Here is a 15,752-nt window from a genome sequence, read left to right as displayed (position 1 = left end):
TATTTAGGAAATGTGAGTCAGCAATCAATCAGTACACTGATATAAATGAAGGTGGTCTTTGCAGCCATTTTTGGAGCTTGAATGAAGTGTGAGATGGGAGACATTAGCAGACTACTACTGTGTGAATAATATGTTTTATATCGGAATCATAGCACATCTCAAACTTTTTGGCTTTGATTTGTTTCTTTTACAGCTTGCAGTGCACCCCTGATACACACATGAGTGGCCGACACCCTGTCAATGTTGGGTATTCTTTCTGGGGAGCTTATGACATCTCTCCACTTTTCAGTAACAGAGTCTTTGCATCTGGAGTTTTGATTAAAACACACACTAAGCTAAGTGGATTTAGTTTTACATATCAATTGATAAGTGAAGTAGACATGGATACATGGAAGAATTTTATATGCAAATAAAATTCATGAAAAATTGACACATCTGGACTTTTCTGGTAGATAACTGATTCACTGTCCTTTAAAGTTATTATAACGGCTTTCTAGTGAAAAATACAGGATTGTCAATTTTTTGGTTATAGTATAGGGCAGTGTGTTCTGATACCAATTTCTTGTCTCAGCGCCAATGTTTCTTGAATAATCTCCTTTTTTTTTTTTTTTTACTTCTGACTCACACAAAAATCTGATGTCGAGGTCTGGGTGGAACAAAAAAGGAAAGTGACCGGAGCAATTATAATTAATAAGAATATATTAGATAAATCACACTTGTACACTATTCATGTGTTTCACTTGATTTTTAATTGACACACGCTTGTAGCAATTTTATCACTTTTTTCTTGTAATTACATATGCTTTTAATAGTTTGTTGTGTTACACATTTTTCACACTGTTATGATTTTGAAGACATATTAGATTTTAGGTTCATAAATGAAGGGATTTTTGCATTAAGATACATTTTTTACAAACCTTTTTTCAGTTGAATTTTAAACTGCTCTTGACCACAATCGAGGAATTTCCGATTGATGTAAGGATAAATAACACCTGCTTGCATTAAAGAACATATCTCTAAATCCATTGGAGATATTTAAAGAAGGTAATCGTAATTTGTTAAGATAAGAATTTTTATAATTTCAACAGTAGTTCATATTTATTGGTTTCTTTATATTTTGCCTGTGATATCACCTAATTGATTACGCTTATTAAGTCATTTTAAGTTTGTTTAGGTATGACTTTTATGTTCAATTAGCATTTTAAACACCTGTTTTATGACCATTTGTGTTTAATATTCTTGCTCTCGGTCCCTCCTCTGCCTTTTCTTATCATTGCATTTTTAATTAATTATGAGTGCACAGCTTTATGTATGTTTAGAACATTTTATGCGTCTGTTTTATTCATGTTTTTAATTTTATTAATTTTATTTTTTAATTTTCTTGAATATGTATGTTTGTTATTTGATTGTTTGAATAATATTTATTGTTATTTATTATTGTAGCCCCTGAAGCAGCCTTTTTAGGCGAAACTCAGGCCTAGAGTCGGGCAACTAATAAAGAACTTTTGAAGGACCTCCGGTCACTTTCCTTTTTTGTTCCTCACGGCTTTTCTTGATCGCCTTCCTCTCTGTTTTTTGAGGTCTGGGTGGAGGCCAACCCTCGAATTAACTGCTTTTTGGCACCAAATATAAACTTCCAGGGCCATGGGGCCAGTTGGCACCAAGGAATTGGAGAAGATTTCCTCTCTGAACCTGCTTGCCATTGACTTGGCATGGAGTTTGCTGACTTGGTGCCGATATGCACAACAGTGAAGTGGAAGTATAAGAACATAAGAAGTGCCATGCTGGGTGAGACCAAGGTCCATCAATCCATCAATCTGTCTCTGACAGTGGCCATTTCAGATCACAAGTACCCATCAGATCCCCAAGAGTTGATCTATTTCTTGTATCTCACTCCCAGGGATACGTGCTGGCTTTCTCAAGTCTACCTGGCTAATAAATATAAATGGATTTTTCTTTCAGGAACTTGTCCAATCCTTTTGAACCCCATTATGTCAGTTATTTTGACCATATCATCCGGCAACAGATTTTATAGCTTGATTGTGCACTGAGTGAACAAATACTTCCCACAATTTGTTTTAAATATGGCAGTTGCTAGTTTTATGTAGTCTTATTCCTAGTTTTGTCTGATTGGGTAAATAACCATTCCCTACTTACCCATTCCACCCCACTCATGATTTTATAAATTTCGATGATCATTCCTCTCAGTCATCTCTTCCAATCTAAAGAGCCCTAATCTGTTTATCCTTTCTCCATAAGTGTGCTTTTCGAACCCCATTATCATTTTTGTCGCTCTTTTCTGTACTTTTTCGACATCTGCTATGTCTTTTTTAAGATGGGACAACTAGAACTGCACACAAACACTCAAGGTGAGGTCATACCCATGGATCTATACAAGAGCATTATGATATTCTCTGGTTATGTTCTCTATTTCTTTCCAAATAATTCTTAACATTCTATTTGCCTTTTGACCGCCACTGCACACTGAGCCAAAGATTTCAAGATATTGTCTGCAAGGACTCAGACGTTCTTTTCCTCAGTGGTGACTCCTAACACAGAACCCAGCATCATGTACTTGTAGTTGAGATTTTTTTTCCTTTTGTGCGTTACTTTGCCCAGTCTCCTAGTCTCCTAGTTTTTTCTCGATCTGCTGCTGTTGTAACAATTCTCAACAATTTGTCTCAGTTGCAAATTTGGTCTTTCCTTTCTCTAAAATCATTTACAACTATACTAAATAGCACAGGTCTTAATACGGACACCTGGGGTTCTCGACTAACAACTTTTTTCCATTCGGAAAACTGATCATTTAGTCCTATCCTTGGATTCCTATCTTTTATCCAGTTACTAAACCTCAATAGAATACTGCCTCCGAACCTATGACCTTCCACATTCCTGAGGAGTCTCTTAGGAGGGACTTTGTCAAATGCCTTCAGAAAAAACAAATATACTATATCAACTAGCTCACCTTTATCCAAATGTTTATTAATATCCTCAAAAAAATATAGTAAATTAGTAAGAGAAAACTTCCCTTTGCAAAATCCATATTAATTCTTCCCCATTAAACCATGTCTATCTATATGGTCAGTAATTTTATTTTTAACAATAGCTACAACCATTTTGCCTAGCATAAATGTCAAGCTCACTGGTCTATAGTTTCCCGGATCATCCCTGCAGCCCTTTTTAAAAACTGGCATTACACTGGCCACCCTTGATGTTCCAAATTAGACAACATAAGAGTTGCCATACTGGATTAGATCTAGGGTCCATCAAGCCCAGAATCCTGTTTTCAACAGTGCCCAATCCAGGTAATAAGTACCTGGCAAGATCCCGTGCTGCTAATGACCAAGTATAAGTAATGGCTTTTCCCAAGTCTACCTGGTTAATAACAGTTTATAGACTTCTCTCCTCCAGGAAATAGTCCAAACCTTTTTTAAACCAAACTATGTTAACTGCCTTTACCATATCCTCTGGCAATTAATTCCAAAGCTTAATTGTGCAGTCAGTGAAAAAGAATTTTCTCCAAATTGTTTTAACTTCATGGAGTATCCCCTAGTCTATTTTTTGAAAGCTAAGTAACCAATTCACTTTATCCATTCTATTCCACTCATGATTTTATAGATCTATCATATCCTCTCCCTCAGCCATCCCTTCTCCAAGCTGAACAGTACTAACCTCTTTAGCCTTTCCTCATAGGGGAGCCATTCCAACTGCTATCATGTTGGTCACCCTTTTCTGATGATATATGCCATGTTACACTTTCCATTCACTGAGCTAGTGCCTCTGGTTTTCTCATCTGGAGCTCTTCTTCAAAAAGACTGTTTAATCAAAAATGCAGGTGAACAGGCTTTCTCCATAGGCTCTTGGGGAGTCCCTGAAGCCTGAAGTTGGACCTCGGGAGTTTGTCATGGTGCATACCGTGAAGAGAGAGCTAACCTCCACGCTCAAGCAACATAGAAGATGGAGAACAAATTTCACAGTTCGCCCCTCTCTCTTGGAGGTGTGTGATTAAGATCAGTACCACTACACCCACAACTTTGCTTGAATTTTGGCCTTCTCTTCTTGGCTCCTTACCCAAGGGCTCAGACTCCAATGTTTGGTATGAATAGGAGAGTGAGCTTACTCTTGTCTGAGGTCTTTTTTTTTTTGCTTTGGTGCTGAGGGAGTGGATGATTTTTTTTGGCACTTTTGAGCCACTAGTAATTAGTATATCTTTGTGGTTTTTCACTGCTGGTTTAATCAACTTAGTCTCTTGCAAGTCTGTAAGAAAGGTCTCAAGCATAATCTTGTGGTAATTAACTATTCCGGGTGACCTCCTGGAGCAGAGGTTACAAAGAGTCAAGCTATGTTGACTTGCCATGCATTTAAAGAAAACTGGTGATCTATGATGGGCATCTTGCCTCTGTATGTGGGATAAAACCTGAAAGTGCTGACCTTTTCAGACTTGTCACAAAAAAAATCAACATTAAATCAAAAGAAGAAATTGTCTCAATGAAAGATAATCCAAAGAACAAAAACTAGGCGTGAATGGGTCTATCCAAAAAAGTTTAAATCTAAAAATGGTGGACTCGCTGAAAGGACTCAATGACAATTTAAAAAAATATTTAAACTGCTGCAAACCTAACTAGGGAAAACTGGGAGAGTGAAAAGGTTTTGAGGCACATTGTAGCCAAAAAAAAGGCAAGAAAATCTTCCAAAAGACATTTCAAGATCAGCAAGGAGCTGCTGCTTATAAAAAAAATTAATTGTGGCAAACATGGGACCATAGCAGCATGAGAACTAAAGCACATGGTAGAAAATGTTTTACTAACACTTTGAAGAAAGCTATAAAATTACCTTACTTGCATAACTGGCAATTCCATTTGTCTTCAAAAAATACTTCTTCTAAAAAAAGGTCCAGAGTCAGAGTAACATCCAGGTGGTACAGAACTACCACACTCTTAGTGCTATAGTGACTCAAGCCAATGACATAGATTTTATTTTGTTTCGATTTATTTTAGCTTAGAGTTTTTTTTTTGTTGTTGTTTTTTTTACTAGTTTTAAGTTTTTCAGTGAGATATTTTATTTGCATTTTATTAAGTATTTAACTGTAATTTTTATAGTTTATAAGTCAATTTTATTTTAAATTATGTTGCTTATATGCTGTTCTACATGTTCTTTTATTTTATAGAATTATAAACCGTTGTGAAGGTCCAAAAAACCGAACACCAGTATATAAAACTGACTAAATAAATATAACTGGAACTTGTTGAATCCTTCAACTGCATGGACACAATACTTTGTATCTGCTTTCTTACCAACTGAAAATGCGAAGGCTTCCCAATTCCTCTCCCAACATCCTAGGCGCTGCTAGCAACTCTAAGCTCCAAGTATTTGAAGAGGCGCCTTGGGTTCACCCTAAACCTACAACTTTAAGGAAAGAAAATTCTTCAAAGGGAGATCTAACCCTGGCCTGTGGAAGAGAGGGCCCCAATGAGTGATCAGTTGAGTCCTCTCTTCTGGAAAAGTAATCTTCCGACAGATATGCAGGACTGATTCCTCAGACTTCTTTGTTGTGGCCTAACCACCAGCAATTGGTGCACCTCCATGGTCCTCAGACCTTTTGCTTAAAATCCCAGCTGGGAGCTCAAGCATCTAAGGTAAACTTTTTAGGATGAAATCTTGGGATAAAACATTAGTAGGAGCAAAATCCCATAATTTATCAGCACCAAACAGATAAAAAAAAGATTTATTTATTTAAAAGAATTTACATCCTGCACCCACCGAGGTTCGGGGTGGGTTACAACAATACATTCATAATTAAATTAACATAAAAATATAAAATAAAATATCCTAAAAGCCTTATATTGAAATTGAGAAGATATACAACGGTGTAGACAGTTGAAAAGAAGGAATTGTGCATGTTAGGATTTACATAAGTCTGCAAAGGTTTGTTTAAACAAATAGGGGCAGATTTTCAAAGGCTACGCGCATAACCTGAGAAAATCCGCTCCTGCACGCGCCGAGCCTATTTTGCATAGGCTCGGCGGCATGCACAAGCCCCGGGGCGCGCGTATGTCCCGGGACTTTGAAAAAAGGGGCAGGAAGGGGGCGGTCCGGGGGCAGGTACAGGGGTGTGGCGACAGTCCGGGGGCGGTCCTGAGGCCTCCTTCGTGTGGCCTGGCTGGCACGCGCAAGATACGCCTGCTTCAGGCAGGCATAAGAAATAAAATAAGTTAGGAGGGGGGGATTTAGGTAGGGCTGGGGGGTGGGGACAAAAAAAAAAGTTCCCTCCAAGGCCACTCCAATTTCCGAGCGGCCTTGGAGGAGACGGGGAAAGCCATCGGGGCTCCCCTCGGGCTCGGTGTGCGCAAGGTGCACAGTGTGCACCCCCTTGCACGAGCCGACCCCGGATTTTATAACATGCGCGCAGCAGCGCACGCATGTTATAAAATCGGGTGTAGATTTGTTCGCGCCGGGTTGCGCAAACAAATCTACGCCCACGCATAAGTTTTAAAATCTGGCCCATAATGCTTTAGCGCTTTCTTGAATTCTTTTGTCTTGCCCAGGGATCTATGGGTTTGAGGTACAGAGTTCCAAAGGATAGGTCCTGCAATGGAAAATGTTTGCCGTTGGGTTGCTAATAATCTTGTGGATTTAGGAGAGGGAATTTGCAGAAGGGATTGATTTTTTGATCTCAGATTTCTAACGGGAGAATATAGATGGAGGCTGGCACCAGCCAAACATTTGTGTTGTTATAAATAAGGTTATGCAAGATGGTTAAGATTTTATATTTTATACACCATTTGATGGGTAACCAATGCAGACTAAAAAGAACTGGGGAGATGTGATCATGTAATTTTGTACTGGACAATAGCAGAGCTGCTGCGTTTTGTATTAGCTGTAATGGATGTGTAGTTGATTGAGGAAGCCTTCATATAGGGAATTACAATAGTCTATGCCTGTCAATATTAATGATTGAAGAATCGTTCAAAATTCAGCTATATCAAATAGTGGGTTGATGTGTTTCAATAGGCGGTTTTAAAAATGATGATTTTACAACAGATTTAATGTGACTTTGCATGTCTATGACACAGACTGCAAATGCATTTTGATATATTATCTTATCAAAAAAGAAAGTTTTAGGAATTTTGTCAAACTGAGGATGTCCATGGATCATTATTTCTGTTTTTGACAGATTCAAGCTGAGTTTATTATGAGATAACTATGTATTGATAGAGAGGCATAATATAATGAATTTGAAGACCAAAAATTAACTAATGAGGGTCTTAAAATGCTTTTTAAAATAATGTAATTACTTATAAGGATTTAAACAATTAACAATAATCCTTAAACAGCCATAAATAAAATGCATAATCATTTCACAAATCATACAATCCTTTCTAAACTTTAAATACTACCAGTGTATTACAAAAAAATTTAACAATCCGTACATTACCCATCCACCTAGCATAATCTAGGTTGGTGAATTGCTGTATGTTTGGGCAAAATGCCAAGTTTTCTGCGGTTTGCAAAAAAGAAGTAGCTCTTTCAAGAATTGAAGATCTTTTGGTAAGCTATTCCAAAAGTTTGGTGCAAAACATCAAAAGGCTTTATTCTGAACCAATGGGGACTTTACTTCCTGAACTGATGGAATCAAAAGAAAGCTGTCATCTTGGGGATATAAGACAACATGCCCACAAATATATTGATACAATTGTTCATTAAGATACCTAGAGCCTAGAACAGGGGTGGGCCTCTCTAGTTCTCAAGGGTCACAAACTGATCGGGTTTTCAGAATATCCCTAACGAACATGCATAAGAAAAATCTGTATGTACAGTGCCTCAGTTGTATGAAAATCTATTCCATGCATATTCATTAGGTTATCCTAAAAAAACCCCAAAAACAGATCAGTTTGTGGCCCTCAAGGACAGGAATTGCCTGTTCCTGGCCTAGACCATTCAAGGCTTTAAAAACTGAAAATAAAGCCTTGAATTTAGCCCTGCAATCTATAAGAAGCCAATGAAGTTGCTTCAACATATCAGCACACAAGCTACCAGGCTTTGGCCCAATTGCAACTGTCCCAAGATTTTATGGGGTAATTCTACAAACAAGGCATTGCAATAGTCCAAATACACTGCAACATGTCCATAGGTCAGGGCAATCAATTCCACAGTTTACAAATAGGGTTTCAATTTTCTAATCAATCTAAGCTGCCAAGATGGTAATTTCCAGCCTCTTACCTTTGCCAATATTCCTTGGAGGCAGAGGCGGCCCACTTGTTGTGACAGGCACTGGAGCCTGAGTGACAGGATTGCTGCCACTAAGTATTGTCCCATATGTTTCATTCTGTAGAATGCTTGGCATGAAACTTCTTTGTTTATCTTTAGCAACATTAGCTGCATCTCTTGCTAAAGATGCTACATTAGACTGAAGCTGATTTGATCCCAGTTGATAAAAGCTGATCGGCCTGTCTTCTCTCCGGATAGGACTGGGCTGCTAAAAAAAAAAAAAAAAAAAAAAAAAAAAGGAATGATGATTGGTTGAATTTAACACAGATTCAGAATCAAAACCTTATATTTCTTCAAGGCAAAGATTATTTTGAAATAAACTGAGGATTCTAAGTTGTGAGGTTGAAGGTAAATCTGACAATCAGGTAGATTCTACGGTATTGCATCAGGAATGGGCAGACTAGATGGGTCTTGTGGTCCTTATTTGCCATGAATGTTTGTATTGAATTATATTGTACAGACATTCATAAATATATCTTTATAAACAAATACATATACATGTATTAAGGCATTTATAAAGATCTTCCCAGATATACACTTAGAGAGATAACTGCATATACATAAGTAGTGAATAATTGTTACTAGACAAAATGTTCTATTCTCATATCATAAGTAAGGAAGGGAGTTTCTTTAAATTATGAGTGGGAAAAATCATTAGTTCCGGAAACCCCTTGTTTTCAAGAGTAGTGTGAAATGAATTCCTACATCCAATAAAAAGTAATTATTTATGACCCTTACTAATGAAAATTTAATTTAAAAACATTTAATCATCTAGTTATGTCAGAATTTGTCTTTAATGTTACTGTCAAGAGTGCCTTCATATTGTTGCTGATCATTGTGAATGCAACTGAAATCAATCATATCTGTTTGGTTTCTTGCACTACGGCAGTGCCCAAAAAGCTAAATCAAAGACATTTAGGAAAGGCTTCCTGGAAGTTTCTTTAATAATTGTTCAAAGATTTTCATGTAAAGGCTTTGAAGTACACATATGAAAATATATATGTGTAGTCCTCTCCCTGGTCAGCTCTTGGGCATGGGGGGGGGGGCACATGAAAATGGTCACAGACCCTCCAAGGCCCCAAGACCCCGAGGGTTCCTGCACAGGGTGGGGGAAAGATGATGTTTTCAAGATCCTTAGGGTTTTCTTCACTCTAGTGCATTTCTGCACTCCAATTTAATCACACCATCTATATTCCACTCTAATAGCTGTTCTTCAAAATAAAATCTTTACTGTAAACTGATGGCAAGAAACAAACACCAAATAAATACACCAGTGGGTAATACACCAATCGAAACAAAGTCCAAAAAGTACCAAAATAGAACTCAGTCATCTTTTCACACAATCCCCCAAATAGTTAAGCTCTTTGGGTGATTCCCTTCCTCCCTGGGTCCTCCCAGTACCTTTTAGGTGGCAGAATCTTCTTCTCTCACTGCTGTTCCTCTGTGGAGCATCAGTTTTCAACTCTGTGATTTATCCAGGTAGGCTTACTCTCTCTGAAACCTCCCAGTACACTAACAACTTCTGTGGCTTCCCTTTCTTTGTGGACCTCCTCAGATCAGAATGTTTTCTCAGGAACATATGTGCTCTCAGGTTACTATTTTTATTTTTTATTTTATTTAACAATTTTTATATACCGGCATTCGTAGGACACATCATGTCGGTTCACAATTAACTGAGAAAGGAAATTACAATGAACGAGGATAGAGAGAGTTAACGATATTACAATGAACTAGGAACAAGGATAGAGAGAGTCAACGAGCAGGGATACAACTTTGTAAAAGAACTGGATGAAGATTATCCATGTTAAGAGTAGATATGCATCAGGATGTTAAGGATGCATGTACACTTAAGAACTTAACATATGAACTTATTTACAATATTAATGTTAAATGCAGGGGCAGGGAGAGGGGAGAGGGGGAGCGAGGAGGGGAAAGGAGAGGAGGGGGTAGGGGTAGGGGTATAGGAGATCGTTAAGGCAATGGCACTTTCAAGGTGAGTCCCCTTCCTGGAAACCTGAATTTCTTCTTTTCAGTAATTATCACTGTGGCTCTTCCCTATTTAGTTATCTATATGAATAGTGATTTTGTTCTTAACAATAATTTCCACTATTTTACCCGTCACAGACATAAGGTTCACAATTCTGTGGTTTCTTGGGTCATTACTGGAGCCCTTCTTGAAAACTGGTATTAAATCTGCTACTCTCCAGTCCTCAAGTACAGGGGCAGATTTAAATGATAGATTACAGATTATCAGTAGTAATTCTGCAATTTCATATTTGAGCTCCTTTAGAGTCAGGGGTGAATCCAATCAGGTCATCATGATTTGCCACTATTTAGTTTGTCAGTTTGCTCTAGTGCATCTTCCAGATTCACAATCACTTGATTCAGTTCATCTGAATTATCACCTACAAAGATGGTTAAGGTGTGTAAAAACCGAAGTAAAGAATTTATTTAGTATTTCTGCTATGGCCATATTCTCCCTGAGCACCTGTTATGGTTTGTGAAATGTGGATCCAAAGTAACCCCCAGTCTTATCTTAGCCAATGGAGCAAGGAAATCTTAGCCAGCGATAGGGTATTCCCCGAGACCAGTTGCAGGAGCAACCAACACAGTCCCAAGTCAGGGCTGACAGCAGGCAAAGCAAGTCAGAGATAAATTCCACTATCAAGGCTGACAACAGGTAAACAGGTCCGAAGTCCAATCCAAGTCTGGGCAGGCAGCAGGCAAAGAAGTCCAGCATCCTATCCAAGTCAGGGCAGGCAGAGAAGTCCAGAATCCGATCCAAGTCAGGGCAGGGAGCAGGCAGAGAAGTCCAGAATCCAATTCCAAAAAGAAGACAAACGCCACGGAAGCACCAGCACAGCAAACCTGTAGCTGAGGCAATGCTGTGCTGGTCTCAGCTCTTTAAATAATTAAATTTTCCCGCGCAAACGCAAGGACTTCCGGGTGGAAGTCTGACACCTTCTGATAGGCGGAGCTTGAGCGCGGCTCGCGTCGGCCCATGCTGCCACCGGAAGTAGTCAACAACCAGCATCGGGGTCGGCCCTCAATGCTGGAGAACGCTGCGAGGTAACAGTACCCCCCCCCCCCCACAAAGGCCCTCTCTCCTGCTCCTGGGGTGAGGTTTGAGCGGAAAGTGTCTATGACATTCTCGGATTAAACGAGGAGCTTGTATATTATGGGCCAGTTCCCAGGAGTTCTCCTCCGGACCATAATTTTTCCATGATATTAAGTATTGTAGATTCCCTCTTGATCTTCTAACATCAAGGATTTCCTTAACTTCATATTGGGTATCATCTGGCAGGACAGATGGAGTCATCAGCTTCTTCCTTCTAGAAGGCCAGGATAAGATTGCTGGTTTCAGTACTGAGACATGAAACACATCATGAATGCGCAATGTAGGTGGTAGCTGAAGTTTAAAGGATACCTCACTGATCTGTTTCTCAATAGGAAAAGGTCCAATAAATCGAGGCGCAAATTTTAAAGAAGGAATGTGTAATTTGAGATTCCGTGTGCTTAACCGCACCAAGTCCCTGGGTTTAAGCGGAGTTCCCAGTCTCCTCCCTTTATCCGCCTCTTTTTTTCATCTTGATAGATGCTCGTCATAGTAGATCTTGCATTCGTTCCCATAAAGTAGTCATAGAATGAACCACTTGTTCTACCGCCAGGCAAGACGAGGAGGTAGTAAGAGAAAGAGGGATCCGTGGATGTCTTCCAAACACCAGAAAGAAAGGCGATGAACCTGAAGCATGATGAACATGATTATTATGGCAAATCTCAGCCCAAGGCAATAAGGAGGCTAAATCATCCTGGCGTTGATTAACATAACGCAAAAACGTCTTGAGGGTTTGATTCATTCGTTCCATTAACCCATTAGACTGTGGGTGATAAGCAGAAGAGAAACTTAGGTCTATTCTAAATTTTTTGCAGAGATCTCTCCAAAATTGTGCTGTGAACTGAACTCCTCTATCTGAAATGATACTAGACGGTAACCCATGGATTCAAAAGATGTGTTGTACACATAGTCACCCCAACTCTGGTGCAGAGGGTAATCCAGGCAGAGGAATGAAATGTGCCATTCTGGAGAATCGGTCAATCACGACCCAAATTACTGAGTTGCCTTCAGAAAGAGGGAGATCAATGATAAAATCTGTTGCTATACGTATCCAAGGCTGTTTAGGAATTGGAAGAGGTTGCAAAAGGCCCATAGGTCGCTGTCTAGGGGGTTTTCTGAGCCGCACAAGTAGGACAGGAGTCAACATATTTTTGGACGTCAGATGCCCATTGTGGCCACCAATAGTGGCGAGAAACCAGGTTCTTAGTTCCGAGTCTGCCAGGGTGTCCAACGAAAAAGGAGTCATGGGCCCATCATAGTACTTTGAGTCTTAAACGCCTAGGCATTACAGTTTTCCCTACTGGAACAGTTAGGGTGGTTGCTAATATTATGTGAGCAGGATCGATGATATGCCGAAGCGGCTCAGGAGTGTCCTCAGGGAGGAAACTCCTGGATAGCTCATCTGCACGTAAGTTCTTTTCTGAAGGGCGGAAGTGTAATTTAAAATTGAATCTACTGAAGAAAAGTGCCCAACAGGCTTGCCGTAGATTTAAACGTTGAACATGAGACAGATAGGCAAGATTCTTGTGATCAGTGTAAATATCAATAGGAAACTTAGCCCCTTGAAGGAGATGTCGCCATTCTTCAAGTGCCATTTTAATTGCTAATAGTTCTCGTTCCCCGATGGTGTAGTTTCTCTCTGCAGAGGAGAATTTTTTGGAAAAATACGCACATGTGCATAATTTCCCTGACTCAGAGGGTTGCAAGAGAATTGCCCCAACTCCTAAGGCTGAAGCGTCGACCTCCAGAATAAAAGGTTTGTCTGAGTCAGGGCGTTGTAAACAAGGATCTTTCACAAATTCTTTCTTTAGGACTTGGAAGGCTTGAATGGCCTCAGGAGGCCAATTACGGTTTGGAGCTCCCTTCTTAGTTAAAGTGGTGCAACAAGGGTAGAGTATCCAAAAATGAATTGGCGATAATAATTGGAGAATCCCAAAAATCTCTGCAAGGCCTTAAGCCCCACTGGTTGAGGCCACTCCATTATAGCTTTAAGCTTTTCAGGGTCCATACAAAGATCGTCTCAAGATACTATATATCCCAGAAAAGGTCATTGTTGTTGATGAAAGAGACATTTCTCTAATTTCGCATAGAGTCTGTTTTCCCGAAGTCGTTGGAGTACTTGCTTGACATGAAGTTGATGCTGATGTTCTGTCTTGGAGAAAATTAAAATGTTGTCAAGATATACAACAACATGGGAGTACAGAAGATCTCTGAAGATGTCATTAATCATGGTTTGAAAGACCGCCGGAGCATTACATAGTCCAAATGGCATAACTAAATACTCATAGTGCCCATCTCGAGTGTTAAATGCGGTCTTCCACTCGTCCCCTTTACGTATTCTGATTAAATTGTATGCTCCTCAAAGATCAAGTTTAGTAAAGATCAGTGCTCCTTTCAATCGATCAAAGAGTTCTGTGATAAGTGGGATGGGATATCGATTATTTTTTGTAATGCTATTAAGTCCTCTATAATCGATACAAGGTCGTAATAAACCATCTTTCTTTTGCACAAAAAAAAATCTGGCCCCCGCTGGAGAGGAGGACGGTCTGATGAAGCCCCTATCCAAGTTCTCCTGAATGTACTGTTTCATAGCTTCAGATTCAGGTTCCGACAAGGCGTAAACCCTACCCCTGGGGGGACTTTTATCTGGAAGTAAGTCTATCCCACAGTCATAAGTGCGGTGAGGAGGTAAAATCTCGGCTTGCTGTTTGCTGAAGACATCACTGAATTCAGCGTATATTTGTGGTAATGCAGATGGAATGGCTAGCGAATATGCTAAAGTGGGGCTGACTGGATGGATCTGTCGTACACAATTTTGATGGCAGGATTTGCTCCATCTGGCCAGCTGGGAGGTACCCCAATCAATCTGGGGTTGGTGAAGTCTTAACCATGGTAAGCCCAGGATTACTTGGTTGACTAAAGATGGAAGTACATACAATTGGATAGTCTCTTGGTGCAGTATCTCAGTGGTAAATTTAATAGGTTTAGTAATTTGAAAAATTTTGTTCACCAGAGGTTGTCCAGAAACTGACGACACAGTGAGGGGAACTGTCAATGGTTCAGTAGGAATCTGATATTGACGGACTAGATCCACCTCAATGAAGGTACCGGCCGCCCTGAGTCCAAAAAGGCTTGTAGATGAATAAGGTTTTCGTGGAGAGATATTGAAACTGGAATCAAAATTTGTGGAGAGGGAATGACATGACCCAGGGAGGCCTCTCCCACCAGTCCTAGGTCTGGGAGTTTCCAGACTTATTTGGGCATTTATTGATGAAGTGTCCAGAACCAGCACAATAAAGGCAGAGATTGTTCAGTCTTCTATGCCGACGTTCCTCAGGGGTTAGATGACAACAATCAATCTGCATAGGTTCCTCACTGGATGCCTGAGTTTCTGAAGTTCTTGGTGCAATGAATGATCTCTGAAAGGAAGGTGCTAGTAGAATGGGTCATCTAGAGAGGGTCTGTTCTCGAGCCCTTTCTTGAATTCGTAGATCAATTCGGATTGCCAGGTGGATTAGCTCCTCTAGAGATTCTGAAGTCTCACGGTCCACTAGCTCATCTTTAATGGCTTCGGAGAGTCCTTGCCTGAAAATGGCAGTCAGACTGTCATTTCCCCATCTAAGTTCAGCTGCCAATGTTCTAAACTTAACAGCATACCGATCGGACTCCTTGCTTAAACTCGGAAGCTGCTGAAGTTGTACGACTGGGCTCATCAAATATCAGCCGAAACTCTTTCAAAAATTGTTCCAAGTTGTCCTTCAGAGGGTCCTCTTGTTCCCAAAATGGTGAGGCCCAAGCCAGTGCTGATCCCTCCAAAAGAAATAAGATGAACGTAACCTTGGTTTGGTCTGTGGGGAATGATGCTGCTTGGAGTGAAAAATGTATTTGACATTGATTTAAGAACCCCCGACACTGCTGAGGATCACCATTAAAGCGCGATGGGGGCTGCAGTTGTACAGGAGGCGGTGGAGATAATGAGGGAGTCGGGTTTACAGAAGCAGCAACTGAAAGAACATCCATTCGAGCAGTCAGTCTCTCCAGCACTCTGGTAACTTGGTCTAAAGCTCCTTGTTGTTGTTGCATACGTGTTGCCAAACCAGGAATGGCGTGCAAGGCTGAAAGGTCTACAGAATCCATGGCCTCAGCTATCTGTTACGGTTTGTGAAATGTGGATCCAAAGTAACCCCCAGTCTTACCTTAGCCAATGGAGCAAGGAAGTTGTAGCCAGTGATAGGGTATTCCCCGAGACCAGTTGCAGGAGCAACCAACACAGTCCTGAGTCAGGGCTGACAGCAGGCAAAGCAAGTCCGTGATAAACTCCACTATCAAGGTTGACAACAGGTAAACAGGTCCGAAGTCCAATCCAAGT

The 15,752-nt window shown here is 40.2% G+C and overlaps 1 protein-coding gene across 7 annotated transcripts in view; it reads right to left on the bottom strand.

Moving 5' to 3' along the window:
- Positions 1–15,752, bottom strand: part of ASAP2 (ArfGAP with SH3 domain, ankyrin repeat and PH domain 2) — a 413,895-nt gene that overhangs the window by 63,430 nt on the left and 334,713 nt on the right. For 5 of the 7 annotated variants that reach the window (XM_029595831.1, XM_029595830.1, XM_029595833.1 and 2 more), the window contains one exon: positions 8,221–8,476. In XM_029595831.1, the coding sequence (XP_029451691.1) occupies positions 8,221–8,476 (256 nt within the window). The remainder of the gene's footprint in view (positions 1–8,220; positions 8,477–15,752) is intronic. The other 2 variants (XM_029595832.1, XM_029595836.1) reach the window with 1 other exon arrangement.

Source organism: Rhinatrema bivittatum, chromosome 3 (assembly GCF_901001135.1).
Source record: "Rhinatrema bivittatum chromosome 3, aRhiBiv1.1, whole genome shotgun sequence".
NCBI lineage: Eukaryota > Metazoa > Chordata > Amphibia > Gymnophiona > Rhinatrematidae > Rhinatrema > Rhinatrema bivittatum.
This window is presented reverse-complemented; position numbering and strand designations above follow the sequence as displayed.